Source organism: Leguminivora glycinivorella, chromosome 13 (genome assembly GCF_023078275.1).
Source record: "Leguminivora glycinivorella isolate SPB_JAAS2020 chromosome 13, LegGlyc_1.1, whole genome shotgun sequence".
Lineage (NCBI taxonomy): Eukaryota > Metazoa > Arthropoda > Insecta > Lepidoptera > Tortricidae > Leguminivora > Leguminivora glycinivorella.
Genome location: NC_062983.1, coordinates 7,146,621 through 7,171,481, shown reverse-complemented (window position 1 = coordinate 7,171,481; position 24,861 = coordinate 7,146,621). Strand labels below are relative to the sequence as shown.

Below are 24,861 nucleotides of genomic sequence, written 5' to 3'. Positions count from 1 at the left end.
TACGGGGTTCACGGAGACCCGTATCGCACTAGAAGGTAATTTTTGTCCCCTGGTCGGTACGGGGTTTCTGAGACCCCGTATATAATTAATATATCAATAAATAATACTTTTGAACAGAAATCCAAATGTATATAAATGTAAAAATGACCAAAATACAGCTTCCGCACCAGCGGAGTGAACACGATTTTTCTCATCCGCACTGAGTGATGACAGCGTACGGGGTTCAAAAACCCCCGTAACGCAGTGAACGTGTTAATCTTCTTATACTCACGTAGTCTAAACATTTACCTACGCCTCATAATATAAGCACTACTACCTAGTAGTGCTTACAAGTGGAGCTTAAAAACTATTGGCATTTCCTAATGTGAATTGTTTAAGGTTTACTACCGTGAGGATACGCTATTGCAGCAGAGTTTTAATCGAATACCAATCGTAAAAGTTTTGCGCATCGGAATCAAAGCAGGAATATGCAGAGAGTTGGTCTATCTCAAGTCCAAAAGATCATATATCATTTCAAAATCGCAATACGACATTAACCCCAAATGGCTGACAGTGACATGTAACTTGAAAGTTTAACGTAAATAAAATATTTTCGCAGCTAACTAAATAATTAATAAAATATAAACCCTATTAAAAATACGGAAGGTAACGATTAGTGAAGATGTGGTCAGAAGGCTTACCGCGAAACACAAAAATCTAAATTCATTTCAAATAAAAACTCGCCGATTTTAGTGCCTTGCGGTAGGCCTGTAACCTGTAAGTCAGTGGGCATAAGGTCGCATGTCACACAGGCTTCCGTGTGGAGATGAGACTGTCGCAGTGGGGTCATGAGCCGCGTATGCAAATCGCGGCCGGTGACGCCGGCACCGTTAGTTGCCATTATAAATTGTAAATAACGTAGTATGCTGACCGGATATTTGATTTTTTGTTGGAAGTACACAAATTTTAAACATGGCACACGAACCCGATAAGGATCAATGTGGTAAAGATCATCTATGGGATGACTCTACAAGCTCTTTCGACGTTTTCAAATGTCGCATTGTTCTTTACTTAGTCATTCCGCTATTTTCCGCTCACAGAAGGTCGGTAGAGCAGAAAGATTGAAACTCATAGTTTCTCATTCTGAGTGAATTATCCAAAACCAATGTGAACAAAAATATAGAAAAATCTGAAAGAAATAAATAAAAAATAAATAAAATAAAGAATACCTCATCAGTTCAATTTTACGGTATTGATGTGAGTCATAAATAGTAATTTGACCCTGACATGACATTGCAGTACATTTAAATCTGACCCAGAGTACTAGCAGTATTGGACAAATTAAAAAAAATATAGATTTTCAATAAAGAATCTTGAATTCCCCGCAGTAAGATCGTATTTTATTTAAATCAGCAGTTAAAAGCTATAAACTTTAGTGCTAGAGCTTTAATTCCGGACGGGGTAGAGAACATAGCGATAATAAAATCTACTGGAAATAGTTCCCTCGGCTAAACTGAGAAGACTCGTGAATTTTCTTTAAAATAAACCGCAATTTTTGTACAGAACACAGTGCACTATTTTGCAGTAAATTAACTGACGTGAATCAGTGCACTGATTGACTAGCACGTTATCTATTCGCGGATAAGCAAACTAATGTTCCACATTTTGATTAAAATGGATTTCCGTAAAGTAACGCCTGATTTCATCGATTACTTGACTATTAAACCACACTCAAAGATCAAAATAATGAAATGAATAAAAGTTCGGTTGCCAGTGTAGCTCATGCCCGTACAATAAAATAACATTGACAGTTTGTTATCCCATATGGCCTATGATAAAAAATCGTTCAAGCCTCAGTAAAAAAAGCTGAAATGGCGATACGAAAACAGCAGATGAATACTGGTATTAATATGTCACCATAACAGGGAGGTTCTGTGGACTGATTTATGCCAGATGCTATAAATGATAAGATTAGATGGGTCTAAACTCAAACAGGAATAACAGGATGTAAATGAGCATTATGAGTTATGAGCACAGCACAGGGCATTCTTATAAAGTCATCCTGTGAACTGAACTGACGGAATAAAACCCATAGAGAAAAGGATGATTTCGTACGAAATTACCTACTCTAAAGAATAGAATAGAAATAATATACTCGTAAACACACACAAAAAAGACACAAAAGCAGAAGGTGCCACGTAATGGTGTAATCTGCGCACTGCAGTGCTAATCTCACGCTGAAAATGTGTTCCTTTTATAAGTTGATAAGCAATTCAATTCAATTCTTCAATTCAATTCAATTCTTTATTGCTTCCTTGTTGGTACATAATTATTACAGGTGGCAGATATAAAAGGTAAGGCACAACACAACATGAGACCCTGTTAGGGTATTGCAAAAAATATAAATAAAAACTATAACTAAAATATACACAAAGAATAAATTAATAAAATACATTATTGAATACATTATTGAATAGCTTATTGAGTTACTTTTGGAATTTATATAAATTAAAATAATCTTGTAAGGAATAAAAACAATTGTCAATTAAGTAATTTTTCAATTTTATAACAAACTTATTATATTTAGTCTCTTTGGTTATCTCTTTAGGCAAGTTATTGTAAATACGTATAGTTGTCATATGCGGGCTGTTACTACTCATTTGCAAGTTGCTACTCGGAATAGCTAGTCTGTCTTTATGCCGCAGATTCATGTGATAGTTGCAATGATCTTTGACTTTAGAATACAGGGATGGGTGCTTTCGAACAAATTTACAGGCTTCTAGTATATACAAAGATGGTAGAGTTAGTATACGTAATTTTTTGAAGAACGGTCTGCAACTATCTAAGGTGTTTATATTTGCGAGAATTCTAACACACTTTTTTTGAAGTATGAACAGGTCTGGAGCGCCTGTGCTGTTACCCCACAGAATAATTCCATAGCAGTTCGGTTGCTGCTTTTAAGTCTATGTAGAAACCATAAAAACATACCGAATATTCCTAGAGTTCTTGATTTACGTTTAGCATGTTTATAACACAACTCACCTGAGCTTTCTTAAAGATGATGGAAAGAGTACGCCCGCCGAAATTCGCCGCCGTCGTAGCAGACGCAAACATTTTAAAAAATTCAGTCTGTAAACAGTCTATGCTATTTCCGGAGCATTTCGAAAATCAATAGCACAAATAACATGAGAACTTTCGCGTCTAGTGCACGATCACTTTCCTCGTTTGGGCAAAAACACACGAACTTTCTCTACAAAATAAACATTCGATGGAGTGAGTCATTTATGAATAACTTGATTAGAAGGTTTTGGGAGTAGAAACATATGTGTTACTAGCTTTTTCCTGCGGCTTCGCCCGCGTACTAAACGTAATATTGTTCAAATATTTGAACCCCTATTTCACCCCATTAGGAGGGTTGAAATAGGGGTTCAAAATGTGCACCAAAAAATTTGCAACAAAATGAATTTTGAAAAATCCTTTCTTAGTGCTCCAATACACCTTATAAAGAACCTACGTGTCAAATTTAGAATCTCTAGAATCAGTGGTTTCGGCTGTGAGTTGATATGTCAGTCAGTCAGTCAGGTTCTTCTTTTAGATAAACGAATGTATCTGCTAGTAGCGCTGCTATTCGATTTTTAAATACATTATGCTGACAAATTCTCGACGGCGGGCAATGCTATCAATCAGTAAAGAATGTTGAAGTAGGACCAATGTTGTTGTCCAAGAAGAACTTTTAACATAATGTCGTGTGTCTGCATCAAAAGTAGTGAATTCATTATTAATTACTCATCACAAGTAGGTACAGTCAATCAATTTGAATCCTAGGCCAATGTAGAACCTTTTCACATTAAACGTCGAAGTGACTTCTAATGTCGAATATTAGTAGCCCGAAAACGCTTCCCATTTTATTAATTGCCCTAAGTTTTGTTTGACAAATACAGTACGGAGTCAATAAGACAGGGTTCTATAGTGGCCTGTTATAGGATTCAAATTGGTTGCTTATCTATCTGCAGTTCAATGGAAACTATTAGCAGATACTTTTGAACGCTAACGGTGGAGATTTTATTTGGTAAAAGGTATTTCAGGCTGGCCAACACTTTTGTAGCGTTACTTCATCCGCTATTCTTGACGCTGACTCTACTCCTGAATATCTAGCTCGAGATTTCATACACAACAGAAAACTTTAAATTGGCGGATTTGAATAATACAAACTTTATATTATAACTGCAACTGCAGATACGCGGAATATTCCTTGTTATCATAAACTTCTCTTATACAGATAAAACTGTGATTGTATCAGAATAAACAATTAAGGAAACGCTGTAGCATTGTAGGCATTAATGTTTTATTACAGTTGTTAAGGCAGAAATGGAAATCTAGATTGAAGGTGCATTTCAATCGCATTCTACCCATTAAATAAATCAGTGATTTTATGCAATTATCGTGTACATAGTCGACTGATTCGATGGCTATTTATATGAGACAAAAAATTGAAAAATCTACTTTCAATTTCCATTGACTGTTTGAGCTATCAGATGCACTGTGCGTGAGTTTTCAGAAGGGATTTCGGATTTGAGAGCGTGTCAGACTACTCTCAACTAAATCTTCAGTGTCTATTTTACGATTACTTACTACGATTTTACAAACCGAAGGCCCTATAATCTCACGGGCTGTATAGTCGTTTTTTTAAGGCGATCAACCCTCTTGCTCTAGTAAATACTGAGTGAAAGAGATAACAGATTTCGATTTAAGTTTTATCTCAAATAGACCGTCTTACAACGTAGAAAATTAGCTAATTTGTATTCAAGAACTGCAGTAAAGATTCTGGAATGCCTTGAATTGAAGCGAATGATACAATCGAGTTCTAATGAACCCTGATGTGTCTGCGCAGTTTCTATTTTAAACTTCATTTATATTTTACTAATACCGAGACACACCCACTTTATCCGTACAAAATGCACGCCAATATTTTTATGCGAGGTCAACTATTCTAATCATAAAGTATAGCGGGGCAAATCTCGACTGGGGGACAAATATAACTGGTCCATTTTTTTCCTGTTTTACAATTTGCATTATTAAATAGAGTGTCCACCGGTTAAATATGGTAGGCGTGTTCAGTGGATACATGTAGAACTCAACATCATAGTGTAATAATGGAAATAATGGGTTAGTTACAATTGCCCCCCAGTCGAGATTTGCCCCGCTGTATTTTATAGCTAACCAATGCAACCAAACGCTTGAAACTTTAGATACGTAGTCTCCCAAGGGAACTAAGGAACTTGATCCTATCCAGAAGCCTTTGTTAACCTACTTCCCTAGTTAGATCAATCTGTATGAATAGGTAAGAACCTATTACCTACCTAACCTCCTTCCCTGGTACAATCCAATCTGTACGACTACAGCCTTTACAGGAAGTCAATGCCATGTTCAGTTCAAATCAAATGAAGGCCAATGATGACCTTAATAAAGCGTCCGCAAATTCGGTTCTCCGCAAAACAGTAGTTCTCATTTTAAAACTACTTATTTTGAATTTTTAACTTTTCTGAAGTTTTTATTCCTTTGTTTACGAAGCTCAGCATTTAACTTTGAATTTATGGCACCAACTGCTATAAATCGGAACATAACCAACCGCAATAATAACTTTAGCTGAAGTTCAAATTCTTATGGTGCATAAGATATTTACTTCGATGTCATCATAACATCATCAGTAAATATGGTCATCATAACTTTCAGATTTAATAATATGGTATCTTACAAACGGGTTAAATTATAGGACTCTCCTCGAAAATTATACGATATAACCGAGAAAATTGCGGGCACAAATCTTAGGGCCCATTTCCACGGCGTTCAAACTGGCTTGTGATTTTAGTTACATTGCGGACCGAGATTTTTCCCATTCAGCCGTATTGTAATGAAACTGGCATACGGAATCTCGAGTCTAAAAGTCTGAAGCATGCTCATATTATCATGTTCTTGTGCTAAATTTGGAAGGCCAATTGTGAAGTTTGCACATATTTAAGCTGTCAGCGATAGAGCAAGCCCCAATACAACGGACATGACATCATTCAACGTGGCTCTTCCAAATTTAAATTGTGATGTAAACTTTTCGCACAGCTGAGATTACAAACTCATGATTCCAGACAGGCATTTTATAGGCAAATATTCGTTTAGTCTGCGGATTTTTCTCTTTAGAAGAATCCCAGAATGTATTGGGCCGCATCGCATACCTTCCACGACACTTCTTCTTCCGAAGAGACTATACGTAAATATTGGACTTAAGGGATACAACCAATTCTATTTATCTAAGTCAGGTGTATGAAACAAATGTGACTAACCTCGTTTATTTCACCCGGGACAATAGCAACTGTACACACAGGGTTCCCTACAAGAGACTAAAAGAAGAGGATCTTGGTTACCTATTCGATTATATGCACGGCCGCGCATGAGCCTATAAATTCATCACAGTCAACATAAATCCAGCGAGATTTATTCCCGTCCCGAATCGTCGCACATGTGGCTCTCCCAATATTTCTAGACTACCTTGTATTCCTAAATTCCTAATGATCGACCGAGTTGACTGAATTGGTCTTGTAAGTGACCTCGAGCGAGATGCAAAAATTCGGGATCTCGCACGATTTTGGCAACAGAGTACCTACGTATATACCTACGTATATTGTTAAGCCTGGAGGCAATATAGAAGAATCTTTTCTTATAAGTTGGTTAACTACACCGGAACTCAAAAAATACGTAAATAAATGAGTAGACTTTCCTTACGACCCAGCGACTCAACTGCTACCGTAATACCTTTAAGGTCCAAACATTCGGAATCCTGCAGGATTTTCGTAACATGGTACATATTATTAAGGCAAGTCTGCAGATAATTCAGGAAATCACGACAATCTCGGTAAAGGCTGGTTATACAAGTCTACCTATTAGTATAAAAGTCAACCTTTGTAATGCTGCAAACTTTTAAACGTAACGTAGCTCGTAGGCCTTTTTTTAGCGGCGGATACATGTCATGTGGCTTTTAAGAATGCATGCTGTAAACTTTGTCGCTCGGTTGACGTCACAAGAACTGTATAAATGTAAGCAATCGGAACGTGACACTGCGCGTACGCAGCCACGCCCACTTCAGCGGGGGGCAAACAAAGTATTTATAGACTTGTTTATGTTTGGAAAGTGCAGATTGTGGCGCGCTGTGGGGTAGCGCACTGACACCTTTGAAATGTTGCACGTGCGATTCTATTTGTGTAAAAAAATATCTCTAATTTTGATATCGCCAGCACCGATAAATACTTCCCAACAGCGTTTTGTACAGAACAAAGAAGTCAACTATAAGGGTTTACAAATTAATTAATAATGTCTTCGTTTAGGTGTTGCTTAGTATTAACGTTTTGAATTTGTGGAACCATAGTTGTCAATAGCTGTAAGTTTTCGGGTTTACAATAACGGAACAATAATAGTATATTGTGCAACAAAGGAGATAAGGGGATTAATAAATACGAGTGTCGTGATGATGACATAAATAAAATGCATTTTTCATACCGTATAATGTCTTTTATAGCTTAACAGTCAAATTTTGGTTGTGCAACAAAAATCCTTGGCTGATTGAAACATCCTTTGCCTGAAGTATTGTACGGATTGTATTAATTTTTAAAACTAAATCCATTATTCCCTTGGGAATAAAATAGTACATTATTCTTCAGTACACGCAGACGCAATGAGACCTATAAACAGCCAATGTGATGAAAAATAGTTATTCCAATTAATAAAACCCTAAGACAACTGAAGCGCCCGGGGTCGAATATAATTTCTACTTCAATCCGAAATAAAATTTCTGCACCCACTCGTTAATTGCAATTGCTCGTCGATATAAGCTTTATTTGGTTGAATTGTGTGGGAGTAATACCCGTGTACAATTTACAGGGTGTAAACCTTGATAACTAACTTGATAGCAATTTTCATCAGATGACGCCGATCAGTCTATAAAAAAAATGGTAGATGTATAAATAACATCATAGCCCTCGGGTCCCTTGTGGTGTCCACCAGCCGAGTCGACAGAGCTCTTACAAAGGCCTTCATGTTGGCCGACCAAGGGCCCAGCGTCTCCACCGCGAGCGCCGCAAACTCGTAGTCCTTATGCAAGGACGAGTATTTGCGGCGCTTAAGGACCTGAGCCTGGTCAGCCGCACCACCGGCCTGGATACGGGTTGCCCCAATGTGGGACCCTGCAAGGGTGTCAACGCATGTAGCGTCCCACACCAGGGCTCTCCCTAACTTCCACGGCACCAATGTAACTCCATCGGGACGCTTGCCGTCATCTCTCGCCATACCCACTGGTTCCAAAATTGAAGGCACAGAGACGGTAGCAAGCGCGCGACGAACTAAATCGTTGATGGTGCCGTGGCGGTATATACGGCCGGCGCTTTTGACGCAAGAGAGGCCATGGCGACCCAGCTGATCCACACCTTTGCCGCAGGCACACGTGTGTGGAACACATATTGTGCACCCAAGCCTCAAACCAATGGCTATTCTTAGGCTGCTCGAGTCCAAAACAGTGCCTATTGTTTTGGAAGGGAGAGCCTGTAACCAATGGCCCGACTCGGGGGCCGAAACCGCCAGGATGCGGGCGCGCTCGAAATCGTCCAGACTATTTTCAAGGAGCGAGGAATGAACAGCTTCCAAACGAGGGACGTCCCAAGCACGCTGAACGTGCCTAGCGTCTGGGATGTCCGCACTCGGGCACGACTGGCACCATGTTTCTCTGGCCTCCGTAAGGCCCGCTACCTCATCATCGAGTATCTGTGGAAGGTTTAGAATGACACCGATGAGAGACAGGGAGCCGTATACGGAAGACAGAAACGCAGGTAAAGCGGTACTAGCCGAAGTGCGAATTCCAAGACCACCAAATTTTATCGGGAGAACCGCCTGGGTCCATTGACCATCCTCAAACGATATATTTAAAACTTTGGATAGTGTATCCTGAAGGGAAATGTCAATGGACTCAGTAATTGAAGGATATTTCCAAATTGCGCAGCTACGGAGCAAGTACATAAATTTCGGGGTAAATAGGCAGAAGCGGATGATAAACAGCGCCATATGAGGGTTAATTTTGAAAAGAAATTCTGACGTACTGTTAAATAAATTTAGATGGTGGTTAATGACCGGTGCAATAGATTCATTAAAAATTGGTGAGCCTAAAAGGGTGAGAGTTGAGATTGAACAGCTTGAAATATTCGGCAAAACTGCACTAAAATTGCACAAAATTTCGTTTTTCCTGTCATTCGGAAGATTGTCAGGTATAAAGATTTCGCATTTTGCAGGATTAAGTGACAATCCGATTTCTGAAAACTTCTCTATAATGAATTTTAAATCCTCTAAAACTGTTAAAGCCTCTCCTCCCAGTGACCCATCGTCTAAATACCATAAATTAAATATTGATTTTAAATTTGATATGATTGGATGAATGACAAGGCTAAAGATGGCTGGCCCAAGCGGGTCCCCTTGTTGGCAGCCCATGCTAGAAGAAATGATGTACTCTCCGAATAGCAATTTAGACGGCGGTAATACAATATAAAATAAAATTTGAAAAAAAAAAAAAAAAAAAAAAAAAAAAAAAAAAAAAACATCATTTATTCGGCAAATAAGCATATAAAATATTAACTATTGAAAATATTAAATTCATAGTGTATTTACGTACTATTACTGTAACCTCCTTCCTTCCTTTCCTTGTTCTTTGATTCATCATCACAGTATTGTGAGTAGTGAGTACCAATAGTCTTAGACAGTTTTCACATTATCCGATCCGATATCGGATGTCGGAAGGATTTCAACAGAAAAAATCCAAGATGGCGCCTGTAATGTATGGGATATCGGTCCGACATCCGATATCCGATCGAATAATGTGAAAACGCACTTATGCACCATACCCTATTAGATAAAGTTCGCAATGATTCCTGGTTTATAGATATTACACATTTTAAAAATCACCCCGCTTTCTGAGATATCCACTCTGCACGCTCAAGTTGTTACGTGTTTATTGGATTTAGCGATCCATGTAATTTTACTCTTGTTGCATTTTTTAAATAGTTTGCCTGAAACTATTTAAACAACGAAGTGCAAGCCGATTACGTAATTGAAGCGAATGCCAACTGACGTCACTCTATCGATTGGAGTCAACAACTAACATGCAATTTGCCAGAACTACATATCCGGAATATTTTGACATGTGTTTTGATTGGAACATCACTTGAACGTCAAAACCTGGTTATGGATTTGAGATCGTCCGCCTGAAAGGGGTTCGCGTTCTTCGTTTAGACTTTTTGACACAACGCGCAACAGACGGTAAGGATTCTTTCGAATTGCCTACCGAATGGTGTGGTAACACCCTAAGATTCTTTATAATAATATGACACTATTCACAGCTTTTTATAATAATATAATATATAAGTAATAAGCAAAGGCCGATGTCAATTCATAAGTCACACACATTGACGCACATGTCAATTCTGACACTAATTAAAACTTGAATTGGTACTGTCATAAACACAAGTCTTCCATACCTAATGAAGTTTTTTATTTATTTTTAGAAATCCGCCCCTTGAAGGAGAGGAAATGACACTGAACAAACAACACAAGAAATGGTATACTCGTACATATAACACATACACATATATGACGTAGCAGTGACAGTATGTTCAGTTCTAGGAACGAGCGGAAGTGCAGTAGCATGGTGGACTATAGTTCATATATATAATTGGATGGAATTAGTTCCATGAGAGTGCCCTGTTATGTTATGTGCCTAGACAGTAGACACGTACAGGCTCTAACTAGAGAAGGGGTATCAAATGTAACTTCAAATCTTAAAAAAAGGGGATTAGGATAAAACTTATTGTGACAGCCCTGAAATCGCAACTGTCTAAAGATTATTGTAAATTCATCATCCTCCTTGCGTTACCCCGACATTTGCCACGGCTCATGTGAGACAATCCTCTCACAGGCCGGTTTCCTCACGATGTTTTCCTTCACCGAAAAGCGACTGGCAAATATCAAATGACGTCGCACATCAGATACGAAACACATTGACACACACGAGCCGGGGATAGAACCCGAGACCTCTTACCGCTAGGCCACGCCATCATCGCTTATCTAAAGATCATTGTTAGTTGAATTAACACAAATATTTTCCATCGCGCTTGCGATGTTCAAAATGGCTGTAGCGCTGTAGCATACCTACATCAAGTAGCCTTCGACTTGTCCAAAGGTATAACCCCTGCGGGACACATTTATTTTTCCTCCTACAAGTCGCCCAGTAAATTCCGGTCGCAATCCTGACAAACTACTAACATTATAAAGGCTGTTGCAAACCTCTTTCGATCCGTCTGCATTCTGCAACTCCATTGCTTTTACAGTTAGACATATAGATAGCCGAAGGATGTTGCTGATGTATTTCCATTTGGGCCATTTGCCCTCGTCTCATAAGACCACCTCATCGACAATACCTGATTACCTGCATACATGAGGCGAACACATATGAAAACGATTCATAAGAATTAATCTTTTCCCACCAATGAATGCCCGGTAGTTTCAGGGACGGATTTTCACCTCGGCTCGCAAGAGCCGGGTCTCAACACTCTCAACTAAGCAAAGGCAACTTGGAAATGGCCCTAGCAGAAAAGGTCCCTAAATTCGGACCTGGCAACTTGGCAAGTCTAGCAGCGCAGCAGGGGTGTGACACCAGGCCTAAACCAAGCATAGGCTACCTACCTAGCAATGCTTTCGAGGTGGAAAAGGGTGTCTTTTGAATCCAAAGGGCAAAGGGTCTCTAAATTCGAACAAAGAGGCAGCAGCCACACTTGTCAGGCTGGGATTTGTCCCCAGGGCTTAAACCTAGCAATGCATTTGAAATGGCAAAGGCCCTTAAATCCAAGAGTTTAGTCTCCAAAGTCGGACTTAGCAAGTCTCTCAGCAGGGATCGCAATCGCTTAAGCTAAAAAGGGAGGCTGGTAAGACTGGCAGAAGTGGCAGATGTGCCGTAGCACATCCCTTGACCTACAAAGGGAGGCTGGTAAGTCTGGCAGAAGTGGCAGATGTGCCGTAGCACATCCCTTAACCTACAAAGGGAGACTGGTAAGTCTGGCAGAAGTGGCAGATGTGCCGTGGCACATCCCTTAACCTACAAAGAGACGAGAAACGCGTCAGAGTGGAAACTAGCCTACACGTGTTAATTGGAATCCTTATTTGAGGAATCGATCGCTCACACGAGCTTCCCAGAATAGACGGCATTAATAGTGTTGGCCGTTGCACAATACATTTAATTTTTACCGGCGACCGGTCTGGCGTAGTTGGTAGTGACCCTGCCTGCTAAGCCGCGGTCCCGGGTTCGAATCCCGGTAAGGGCATTTATTTGTGTGATGAATACAGATATTTGTTCCCGGGTCATGGATGTTTTCTATGTATATAAGTATGTATTTATCTATATAAGTATGTATATCGTCGCCTAGCACCCATAGTATAAGCTTTGCTTAGTTTGGGGCTAGGTTGATCTGTGTAAGGCTGTAAGGTGTCCCCCAATATTTATTTATAAAGGTAGTTTTATTTTTAACGATCAAAGAATCTCTTGAAAAAAAAAGCGCTAAGAGCCTGCGACTTTCAATCCGGAGGTCGCGGGTTCTAACCCCGGCTCGTACCAACTTATGCGCGAAATGTCATTTGATATTAAGTAAATTAATATGTCAGTCACTTTTCGGGGAAGGAAAACATCGTAAGTATTCGTGAGGAAACCGGACTAATTCCAATAAGGCCTAGTTACCCTTTGGGTTGAAAGGTCAGATGGCAGTCGCTTTCGTAAACCTAGTGCCTACGCCAAATCTTGGGATTGGTTGTCCCAGCCGACCCCCGGCTCCCATGAGCCGTGGCGAATGCTGGGATAACGCAAGGAGGACGATGATTAAAGAATGTATTGCTTTCGTTTAAAGAAACTTGTCGTAACTTTTTTATTGGGGAATCATGTCCACGTTACGAGCAATGTGAGCGTATCGCATCTTCGTATCCATAACGATGCAAAACACGCTTGGGGGAATAAAAATGGTAAGTCATAATAGTTAAACACGTGCAAGGATGCATTCAGCTCATGAAACCATGGAACTGAGAAGGTGACATTAAGACCTCTTTCTCTCTCACTCGTAAAATCACCGGTCTACTAGCCTTAATTAGTGCGTTTTCACATTATCCGATCCGATATCGGATGTCAGAAGGATTTCAAAGGCAAAAATCCACGATGGCGGCTTAAATGTATGGGATATCGGTCCGACATCCGATATCGGATCGGATAATGTGAAAACGCACTTAGTTTATCAATCATCATGTCACATGAAAATTACTTGTTAATCATTTCTAAGTAATCGCCTCATCCAAAGTCGAAACTTTTAACATGACAACGCAAGTCATATATACCCCATCCAAACGCATGACAGCACGACACCCAAGTCCCACTAATTTATATTAGATTAATACATTGTACCTATTATTGCCAATTAATCTTGCGAATGGCGTGGGCAACCACTATAAATAGTTGTCTGAGAAGCTAAGTGCCTGAAAGTTCGGCAGAACCCGTCTGACCTCTGTACCTCTAAAGTCTTTAGGACTTCACATATTTGGGTTAATCATATTTGAAGGGCACTGGTTGTCATGGCGACACCCTCTGGCGTCTTAACTTGAAGTACCTACGTGTAATTTGTGATAATGAAACTATTTATACTTATAGATAAGTCACGTAAGTAAGGGTTGAAATAGAAGACAGGTAGATTATAATACTAACGGATGGGGCTGCTTTCAGGGTATGTTTAGATTCGGTACCCGAAGGACTGCCAGTGCCAGCCATCTAAGGGACCGGCCACACTTAAAGAGACGCATGTCCTGAGGTGCGGAACGGACGTCCGCGCCACGCCGCCTGAATGTAATTCAAAAAACGTCAAAAGAGTCATGACCCCCGTGGTATCGTGGTACCCCTGAGAGTATCGGAACAGGAAAGGGTAGGTAGTATTGCAGCACAGATTATATTCGTACTTAGTTAACAACGCCCACTGACTTCAAGAAATTCTAAGTTTTATTAATTCCACTCCCGTATTGACGTACTTTTTGCAGAAGCCGTTTTATACACGCTAGCAATGAAAGCGGCAGCCCCATTCAAACGGACTTGAAAGGAGACCTTCGTGGACTGTTTAAGTCAAACGCCTTCCATCAAAGAGGTTTATAATCACTATAATAAACCTACACATTTAAGAACACCAACGGTATCAAAATTGCATTGCCGCTTTAGGATCCAATCCAATCTATTGTCAACTGTAGCAGCAATAGATTGGATGGGATCCAGCAGATGTATTCTGCTCTCCGATTTGAGTTTAATAGGTATTTTTGATCGCGCGTTAATACGAGTAGACGCTTTATATTATAACAACCTGTTAGTGTATGTACTATGTACTACAACCATGTCAAAATGACAAGCAGTAAGAGATTTCTTAAGCTCTGATTTCTAAAGTCACTATGACATGGTTTTACACTGGCCTACGGTTCCAATTGGTTGATTGTACCTTTGGCCCCAATAGCCAAAACCCAGCGACAAGCGAACCTTGCAGCATAGGTGCCGATGGATTCGTGTTTATAAATAAAATAAATGAACTCCTCCAAACTCATGTCGGATAACTTGTACACGCCCACAATGCCCACAGCAAGCGATAAGCCGTCTCTATATAGGATCTGTATATTACAACGCGTACGCCTAATCACATCCGGTGTGCATAAGACGTGGCTCACTTCGCGATTCTTTCGCCGAGTTACAAGTACTATCAGCTGCAAAACTGTATGGCGAATTTATCAATGAATTCATTCATAATTTCTCCATTCAATTTTGCAGCTCACTGTACATTGCACATGCCAGCGCCCGCGAGTGCAAGACAGCCTGGTGGTGGAGTGGTGACAACCTTAGCGCGTCGCTATATAACTCAATGTCGGCTGCTCACTTGCGGTCCGTTTGTTAAGAGGATACGGTATCGAAAATGCTAAAATGGAAAGGAGCCCCCCTTCAACTTGGGAATTTTAGTTAAAATATACAAGTGTTATTAACTAGATCATTAATCAAAAGATATTTCAAAAAATCTTTAAAATTGAGGTTCCGCTCTCGACTCTTTCCTCCTTCAAAATTTAATCAATCGGAACGAAATTTGAGAATCTGAATAACAATGAAATAATCTATTTCGGACCGCTTAGCTTTTTTGGTTAATTGTTACCAATCTTGAGTATCACACCTTTTTTTTCGCCACAATGGAAGAGGCCGTTTTTGGAAATTTTTGATTGGCTCTAGAGTCTTTAAAAAGCAGAATATCAAAAAAATCAAAACGGTCCGACACAGATAAAAATTAGTTATTTGTTATACAAGGGGGCAAAGTTGTACTTTAACGTCGAGTGTGGAATTGAAAAACGAGCAAGTGAAAGGATTCTATAGTTGAACCACGAGCGAAGCGAGTGGTTCGAGAATAGAATCCTGAACTTGCGAGTTTTTTAACACACGAGAAGTAAAATACATTTGCACCCGAGTGTAACACAAAACTTTTCCCCTCACTATAGCGAGGAAACTACAACGCAAAAATGCGTTTATCACTGCTTCCAGTAGTTCCACAGGTGGTAAATCATCTTTATTACTAGATTCACCTACTTTTATCAATTTTAAAACTGTTAATTTGACTTTATTCAAGGTCAAATTACTTTACCCACTAGTGGATAAAATGCGTTTTTACCCGCTGGTATTAAAGGACAAAACACTTGTTTCCGAGCTAGTGAGGGGAAAAATAACAATCTGTGTTGAAAAAATCATTGCTCTGTCTTCAAAAACCAGGGAGGAAATAGTTAAGAGCGTTTGTATGGAGAATTGACCCCACCGTATCGTCTTAATGTAGGTAAGAATTTAGAATGGCGGCAGGAGTGAGACTTCAGTAAATCTGTATTTGTAATACTATTATATATTAGCTTATGCCCGCGGTTAGAAAGAGACGACAAAGTAGCCTATATCACTTTCCATCCCTTCAACTATCTTCACTTAAAGAATCACGTTAATTCGTCGCTCCGTGTTGCCGTGAAAGACGGATAAACAAACAGACACACACACTTTCCCATTTATAATATTAGTATGGATTCTGTGCCTAAATGAACACCACATGCCTCAATTTGCGGGCTTAACAGACACTGTCACCCGTAATATCTGTCATGTGTGTTAACAATGCACACGGGGTATGCAAATCGTTAGCAGGTCAGTTCTCGAGTTACATCCGAGTGCTCTCGCGTTGCGCGTGCCATTCAATATGCTTGTTTACGAATGTTATGAAAGTAGGAAGAGATCAGGCGGAATTGGAGCGTTATTTGGAATCGAACACACTGTGCAAGATAAGACAACGATTTAGCAGCATTTTTTTAAATCCCCGACGCAAAAACGATGGGTTGGTATATACACTGGTCAAAAAGAGAAATAAAAAAACAAAGTGTGATGTAAAGCTGCATTTTTGGTATGTTATTTGGGGTCCTTGGAGGAATGTAGGACTATATTTTGCAAGCAAAAAAATGGTGTGCTAACTTCGTAATTTAAAAAAAAAGTAAAAAAATCAGACTTTTTTTGGTATTTGCCGTTCTATTAAAAAACTATGCATTTTTGGTCAAAAGTTGCTTTGTAATGTTGAAAGCGCATTAAATTCCAAACAGATTGACATCTTTTTTATCACTGTCCGTCAAATATTTTTTGAGATATGAAGCGTCAAAAAAGAGCATTTTTCCCCTTTCTATGAAAATATTCGTTTTGCTAATATTTTGAGACAGATATCAGCAAAACAGCTCAGGCTATTACATAAATTGTAAAATAAAAATGTAGAAAATTTCACTAGCTTTCATGTAAGACCAAAAGTGTGCCAGTTATTTAAAAAAATAGGATTATATCGTAAGTCTAGTATAACTGGATCAGAAATAATCGGTGGATGGTAATGGCCAAATGGGATAGTTTACATATATTTACAGGAGGTGTAGCGGAGAATGAATTATTATTATTTGGGGGCTGTTCAAGTATTACTCAGACACATATTTGCGTATATCAAATCAACATTTATTTAGTAAGTTTACGGTCAAAAAGACCTCCTTGGCGGAAAAAAATATTTACGAGTAGAAAACCCTCATTAATTGAATCAGATTGTTCCGAAATTGTTCTTGTACGGACTGGTTTTTAAAGCATATCACTGAGGGTCAATAACATCGATGCAATCTCACGAGCGTTGTCGTGGACGTGCCCGAATCATAGTATTTTTTTTTTTTTTTATTATTATAAAAGTACGTCCACATCATATATATTGTAGATTACATTAACAAGCATTCAAACAGGCATTAAGTACTGATATATATGACAATTACGGAGTACATAACATTCTCTCATATAATGCAGCGAGCTCCAACTAATACTATTATCTAACCTAGAATTACACAAGAACTAAATTTAAATTACTTAGTTTAAAAATATATAACATAACTACACGAATTAAGTTCAACTATAATTATTAACTTGTTTTTACAATTTTTGTTGTTTTTTATTTTTATTTTTATTAATCATTTATTTACCCTTTTACCATCCCCCCTTATTATTTTATTTTTAAATTCGGATAAAGTGTCGTGGAAAATGTCGATGCAAGTCCCGTCCCTTACAAAGGCATTGTATGCAGCGCAAATTCGTACCATGGGCGACTGCAGTCCAAGATTAGTCCTAGTTGCTGGTAGCGAGAAAACTTTCGTTATGGGTTGCCGAGGATAATTATATGGTGCAGTTAGACAGAGTCTCTCGAGCAAGTTACTGCAATTTACTTGTCCGTTTACGACCTTGTGCAAAAAACAGAAATCCAGCATTCGTCGCCGATCGCGTAGGCTGACCATGTTATATTTGGCGAGGCGACAGTCGTAGGTGTTTCTATGCGAGAATCCTGGAGTACCATAAGCCAGATACCTGGTAAAAGCTCTCTGTATACTCTCTATGCGTTGCGAATGCACATGATAGAATGGATTCCAAACAATTGAGGCAGATTCGAGATGGCTGCGTACCAGTGTATTGTAGAGGATTATTTTAGTTTGCTGCTCTTTGAAACCAATGGAGTATTCTCCATGTCTGGAGATAGTATTCTCCATTTCACGAAATATCAGTACGTAGTATGTGTTGTATTGCACGCGCAGGTCTTTCACCGCCGCGCAGGTGTAGTCGGACCATAACTCGACAGTATACACGCTTGTACAAAAACTGAGGAACAGCTGTCTTTTTACGCTGTCACTAGTTCACTACATTTGGCGAATCTTGTAGCCAACATGTTTGCCCTTACTGCGGTGGCTCGCCTCTGCCTTTCTATGTCCTCCTGGTCTTTTAAACTGGACAAGATGTGACCAAGATATTTGACTTCGTGTACTCTCCGCAATTGAACTCCATCAAGCAAAAGAGGTGGTACATATGTGTGGGCATATGTGCTGCCTCCATGAGCATAAATTCAGACTTGTCCGGATTGTATCTCATGTTATGCTGGCTGGCGTATCTCTCGCATTCTGCAAGTATCTTATTACGCATAGCTCCCACAGATGGTGCTAGTAGGACCATATCGTCTGCATATACGATGTGATTTATCATTTGCCCATTTATGGAGCAGCCAACCTCGGTACTGGTCAAAGCCTGCGAAAGCCCATCCATGTACACGCTGAAGAGAGCCGGAGACATACTGCCTCCTTGTCTCACGCCACAGTTTAGCCCGCTGGCTGTGGACAGAGTTGACTTCCATCTTACTACGTTCTTCTGCTGGGAATACCACTTCTCCAGTATCTTAATAATTGGCGTGGGCGCTTTCCGTTTCCGTAGTTTATTCCACAGCAATTGGTGGTCAAATGCAACTCAAGTGGACTTTCTATCACTACAGGAGTTGTGCCATCAAGATGCAGAACCAGGACCCTCAAAAAGGAAAAAGTAAAATGTAACTAATTCTGTTTTATTTTTCTAATTTCCTAAACTTCAAAATTTTACTGTATTTTATTTCTTCATTAGTAATAGTCAAATCGATGCAAAGTTAGCTTAGACAATTTTTTCAGATAAACGGATATCAAAGAAAGTAAGATCGAATAGATAGCACTTTCATTACTTTCAACCTAAAACTTTTAGCGTAAACTATTTTATACCTTAACCAATCTACCAGGCTTCTCTATTTATATTTTTTTTTGTTTACCAAAGTAACCATTCGTCTTACTGACCTTTATTTGCACTAAAACTAAAGCAAAATAAATTTTATACAATGTTATATTGCAATGTTATAACATATCATGAAGTATTTTGCAGATATTTGTCCAAAAATATTCGCAAAACGCTACATTTTATAAATGCGTCAAAAATTAACCTTTTTTGACGCTTCATATCTCGAAAACTATTTGACGGACATTGATAAAAAAGATGTCGAACTGTTTAAAATTTAATGCGCTTTCAACATTACAAAACAACTTTTGACCAAAAACGCATAGTTTTTTAATAAAAAAATAAAAACCAAAAAAAGTCCGATTTTTTTACTTTTTTTTTTTAAATTACGAAGTTAGCACACTTTTTTTTTGCTTGCAAAATATAGTCTTACATTCCCCCAAGGACTTCAAATAACGTACCAAAAATCCAGCTTTACATCACACTTTGTTTTTTTAGCCGATTTTCATGTAAGATTTGACCGGTGTAATAAGTTTTAGTGGCATTGTAGCTCCCAAACGTATGAAATGAACCGATTTAGATTTAGGTTTTTTTTTGTTTGAAAGCTGAATTAGTCGGGAGTGTTCTAACCCATGTTTGATGGAAATCGATCCACGATGTCGGGTTTTTTTTTTTTTTTCATTTTGTGGTTAGGTTATTTGCCTTAAATCTCAGTGTGCGGAGCACCGGGTCTTCGACTAACGGGGACGCCTTCCTGAACTGCTCATTGTGATAAACTATAAAACGATAGTGAGAGTTTAAGGATAAGAATTTTCCCCTCTTTCTCAGTAAACAGTTTCGGGAGATGAGAGCAATAACTGCATTATTGTCAGACTGTCAAAAACAGGCATGTCCTTTATCCAGTATTCCAGTCCTGGGTTAATCCCACCCAGACTCATATTTATCATTATGAAGGTCATGATTCTATGGAAAATTAACATTGCTACACTTGTTGCAAAACGCGGCCTCACATTTGGTGCAAAGTTAAATTAGACGGACGTTAGTATATAATAGTAATTATCTATAAGTAACAAAAATAAATTTCGAAAAACCCTCCGACATAGTGAATCGATTTCCATCAAAGATGGCTAAAAACACTCCCGACTAATTCAGCTTTCAAGCAAAAAAACCTAAATCTAAATCGGCCCATCCGTTCGGGAGCTACGATGCCACAGAGAGACACGTCAAAACTTATCGTTTTTAAGTCGGGCATGAATGAACGTTATTACGGTACTCTCGTTGCTATAATGTATGGCACTCATCGTCATAATAACAAGTCTAGCCTGCCGTGAGCGCGAGTGCAGCAAAAGCAGGTGATAGTGAAAGTTAATCATGCACATCGCGATAACATGATGGCCAGCAACTATAAATATTTGAGGCGTTCTATGCCCTAAAGGGTACTAATGTTCCTAATGCAAAAAGGTCCTTTCACAGATTTCATATAAATATACATAGCAAAAGAGAGTGGCACTGAAGCTTTAGTAGTTTCATGTGTTCTGCCTACCCCTTTATGGGATACAGGCGTGATTGTATGTTGTTGCTACCATAGCAAACGCATCTACGAGTACTTAGCGGTCCCGAACTCACGTCTAAACATCTAGGTAGTACTCGTATTTCCCTACGAACTTTTGCGGGGCAATTTTTGTAGGCAGAAGTTAACGAAAATGTATAAAAAATGTCTCGTTATATGATATTTAATTGCAAGACAACAATTTTGAACGCTCAAGGGCCAGACATGTTTCCTATCACAGGTAAATAACAATGTCATTACAATATGTGACACGCTCCGCCGATGCCTATACAAATAGATTAATTTATTTTTTCTAAATATATTAGTTCTAAAGAAAAGGACCCATCCTTTCCTGTCTGAGATTTCAAGACATTCTGATAAAAAGGTAATTATTACACTTTTTTTATTATTGTAAATGTGCTTACTCTTGGCCACAGATTAGCCAAAGGCAAAGACGTGGCCAACGATGGAGTGAGCTCACCCAGAAGATGCCTAGGTACTTAGCCGAATGGCACAAACGCTCACGAAACGAAACGCTCGTACATATCTATCTCTATCGCTCTTGCGTAGAGCCAGACTACCTTTCGCAGCGTTTCGTTTTCGTTTCGCGTCGCAGAAATGCCATTCGGTTTCGGCACCTGTTCACCCTTGATTTGAAGGACTTGAAGCATAAGGACACTTAAAGGACACGAATTTAATATTTCTCATGTTTATGGATGTAAGTATCTTCACTCCTTGCATTAAATCTTATGTGAATAATGATAAGACATATGTTACATACTTGGCATATCTTCAAGGGGGCTTGTCCACAACGTAAAAGATAACGTGAATTGCTTCGTTTAATAAATACAATAAGAGAATAAAGATAAAAAGTATTCCAGCTATGAAAATAATAATTATTTCGCCTAATAAGTGTGTCTATAAGTTAGTGTCCATTATAAGTTTTCGTCCATTTGACGAAATTTCCTTATTTTGATTATGGGTCAGTGAGGGCAGCTTTCAGATCTCGTGTTGCTACACGAAAACGGTCTTGGAAGACCTTAGATTTCGAATAAATGAAAATTGACGTTTACAGATTTTTAAATAGAATAAATACAATACATGAAAAGTAAGTTTACATTTTTTTATTCCTATCGATCTCATTCCTATTAAGGATTGAAAGCTGGAACAAAAAAAAAACCGTCTGGAAAAGCCACATATTGAGAAAAATTTCATAAATTGAAACCCCTATCATCTGGTCGCCCTAAGCCTAAGCCTACTGAGAAAATCCGCTACTGGTCATATTTTGCAACACTAAACACCCGTAGGTGCACTTCACACACACACACATACACCTACAGTTTAAGTTTAAAAATTAAAATTTAGAACTACGAATTTTCCGAATACCGGACACGCGCACACGCGTGCGTTTTCGCAAGCCTGCGTAACGTACACTACGGTGAAATCATTGATGGTGCCAAATCTGTGTTTACATACTCTAAACAATAATACTTGGGTAAACTGTTAAGTGTTTAAACTAATATGTATGGTTAGTTGTTGGCAAGTAGGTTTGAAATTGAATGGCTGGGAGTGAGATGTGAGATAAGTATATTATTTGGTATAATGTGCTTGAATGCATATGATTATACTCAACAGTAATATTACCAGCAGTTCAGCAGGTATGTTTGTAACAATGTAGACCTTGAATGAACACATGTAATATGCATTATTTAATTTAGAATAGTTTTGAGGGTCACACCTCAAAACAAAAAACAGAACCTTTATTGGATAATTGTTCATTTGTCAATCCATCTATCATAATCCTTTATCAAAGGAATCGCAACCAGAATTTAAAAGCCTTTTTAGGGTTCCGTTGTCAACTAGGAACCCTTATAGTTTCGCCATGTCTGTCTGTCCGTCCGTCCGTCCGTCCGTCCGCGGATAATCTCAGTAACCGTTAGCACTAGAAAAATTTGGTACCAATATGTATATCAATCACGCCAACAAAGTGCAAAAATAAAAAATGCAAAAAAATGTTTTATTAGAGTACCCCCCTACACGTAAAGTGGGGGCTGATATTTTTTTTCATTCCAACCCCAACGTGTGATATATTGTTGGATAGGTATTTAAAAAATGAATAAGGGTTTACAAAGATCGTTTTTTGATAATATTAATATTTTCGGAAATAATCGCTCCTAAAGGAAAAAAAGTGCGTCCCCCCCCTCTAACCTTTGAACCATATGTTTAAAAAATATGAAAAAAATCACAAAAGTAGAACTTTATAAAGAATTTCTAGGAAAATTGTTTTGAACTTGATAGGTTTCGTAGTTTTTGAGAAAAATACGGAAAACTACAGAACCCTACACTGAGCGTGGCCCGACACGCTCTTGGCCAGTTTTTTATGGAGTGAATATGGGTACTTGATCTTTACTCTTATAACCAGAGGTCAGTGAGGGTGACTTATTTTCCTTCTAATTTGAAATGTCTGATGCCATATTGTAAGGCAAATTACTCTTTCCATTTCCAAGTTATATTTATAACATTGCCATTGGTCAAAAGTAAACATACACCTTGACATTGGCAAATATCAACTAGCTAATAAAACTAAAAATAAAAAGCATTTATGAAAAAAACACATTTAATTGATTGATTTCCAAGATAAAATAAGACTTGGAAAATGTTAACCTTCTGATGAGACAAAAAATCCATAAATCATTTAAATACCGTTAATGCAAATAAACCACAAGAAATCTTTGATCTTAACAAGTAGGTAAGTTTTAACTTCTGATTAGCAGAAACGTCTGCAATCGATGCCACTAGGCTTAGAATAAATTCATCCAGAGGCCGTGAGTTCAAGTCTCACCCAAGGCCGAAATTTTCCACTTTTAAATTTATTCTAAGCCTTAGACGTTTCTGCTAATCAGAAGTTAAAATTTAGCATGGTTAGCGCATCGTAACTGGTGAATTTCCAATATGACTTGGAACTCCGGTTGCCGTTTAAGAAGTTTAACATTCTTACGGTAGATGTCGCTACGGGTCCCATTGACCTTAGTAGTGGAAAATTTCGCTGGCTTGGTTGAAGTCTTGGTGGCTCAGTTGGCAGAGCGCTGGAATATTGATCCAGAGGCCGTGAGTTCAAGTCTCACCCAAGGCAGACATTTTCCACTTTTAAATTTATTCTTAGCCAAGTAGGTAAGTATCAAAGTTATCAATTAACAACAACATGGGCCTTGGTCTCAGATAAATGTCCATCCAATTTATTGAATATTTGACAATATTTTATAAGATTCAGGCCACTTCTGTATAACATGTGCTCCAATAGGCTTCGCCAGATGTGTTTAAGTAGAATACTAAATATTGTCTTCGGTACTAAAGAATACTAAATTTAATCTTAGAATTTCTTCAATTTCTAAAGTTGATAGTTAGGGGATGATTTTTCCACACATATATCTTTACTTTGCTGTACAACATGTGCTTAAATGTGGTTGTGTAGTGTATTTAATGTAAAGATCTTGTCTGCCATAGTGTCTTGCCGCAAGATAAATAACATTTAAAACATTTTATACAGTTTTGAAACAACAGATTTGCCTACATTTGCAAACTACAACCTGAATTGCAGAAGCTTACGAGAGGCAGGAAATGATTTCTTTTCAATCCTTACAGCACTAAAGTCAAGAATTCACCAATAAGGATTATGGAGTTTTTCTTGTATTGGAACTAAACCGAGAATATTTAATGAATCTATGGTTGTACTCACATTATTATATCGCTACTGGTGGGACATGTTTCGGGCCAATTTTTTAGGCCCCTCTTCAGACATATGTAGCATAGAACATAGAGTGCTTGGTGTTTAGCCGTCCCATGAACATCCTATATGACAAGGGGCCTCCAAAATTGGCCTGAAACATGTCACAGCAGTAGCACTAAACATAATAATGTGAGTACAACCATAGATTCATTCAATATTTGAATATGTCTCACGAAAGTTTAACATCTATAAACCGAGAATACTCTAATATCTCTAAAAATTCAAATACGGTTGATTAGTTTTTGCAAAGAAAGTTTTTTTAGTGTGGAATATGTAATAAAATCATATTAAACTGATCCAATT

The 24,861-nt window shown here is 38.5% G+C and overlaps 1 protein-coding gene and 1 non-coding gene across 4 annotated transcripts in view; one reads left to right on the top strand and one right to left on the bottom strand.

Annotated features, from left to right (window-relative positions):
- The window catches only part of LOC125232511 (serine/threonine-protein phosphatase 2A 56 kDa regulatory subunit gamma isoform), a 96,140-nt gene that overhangs the window by 70,180 nt on the left and 1,099 nt on the right, over positions 1 to 24,861 (bottom strand). Inside the window, exon 1 of one of the 3 annotated variants that reach the window (XM_048138209.1) lies at positions 3,022 to 3,194. The exons of the other annotated variants lie outside the window; for them this stretch is intronic. Coding sequence (XP_047994166.1) covers positions 3,022 to 3,093 — 72 coding nt within the window. The 5' untranslated portion in view covers positions 3,094 to 3,194. Of the gene's footprint in view, positions 1 to 3,021; positions 3,195 to 24,861 lie in introns of those variants that run through there. 3 annotated transcript variants of the gene reach the window in all.
- Positions 23,832 to 23,904, top strand: Trnan-auu. Its single transcript has one exon. It is a non-coding gene; the product is annotated as a tRNA-Asn (tRNA).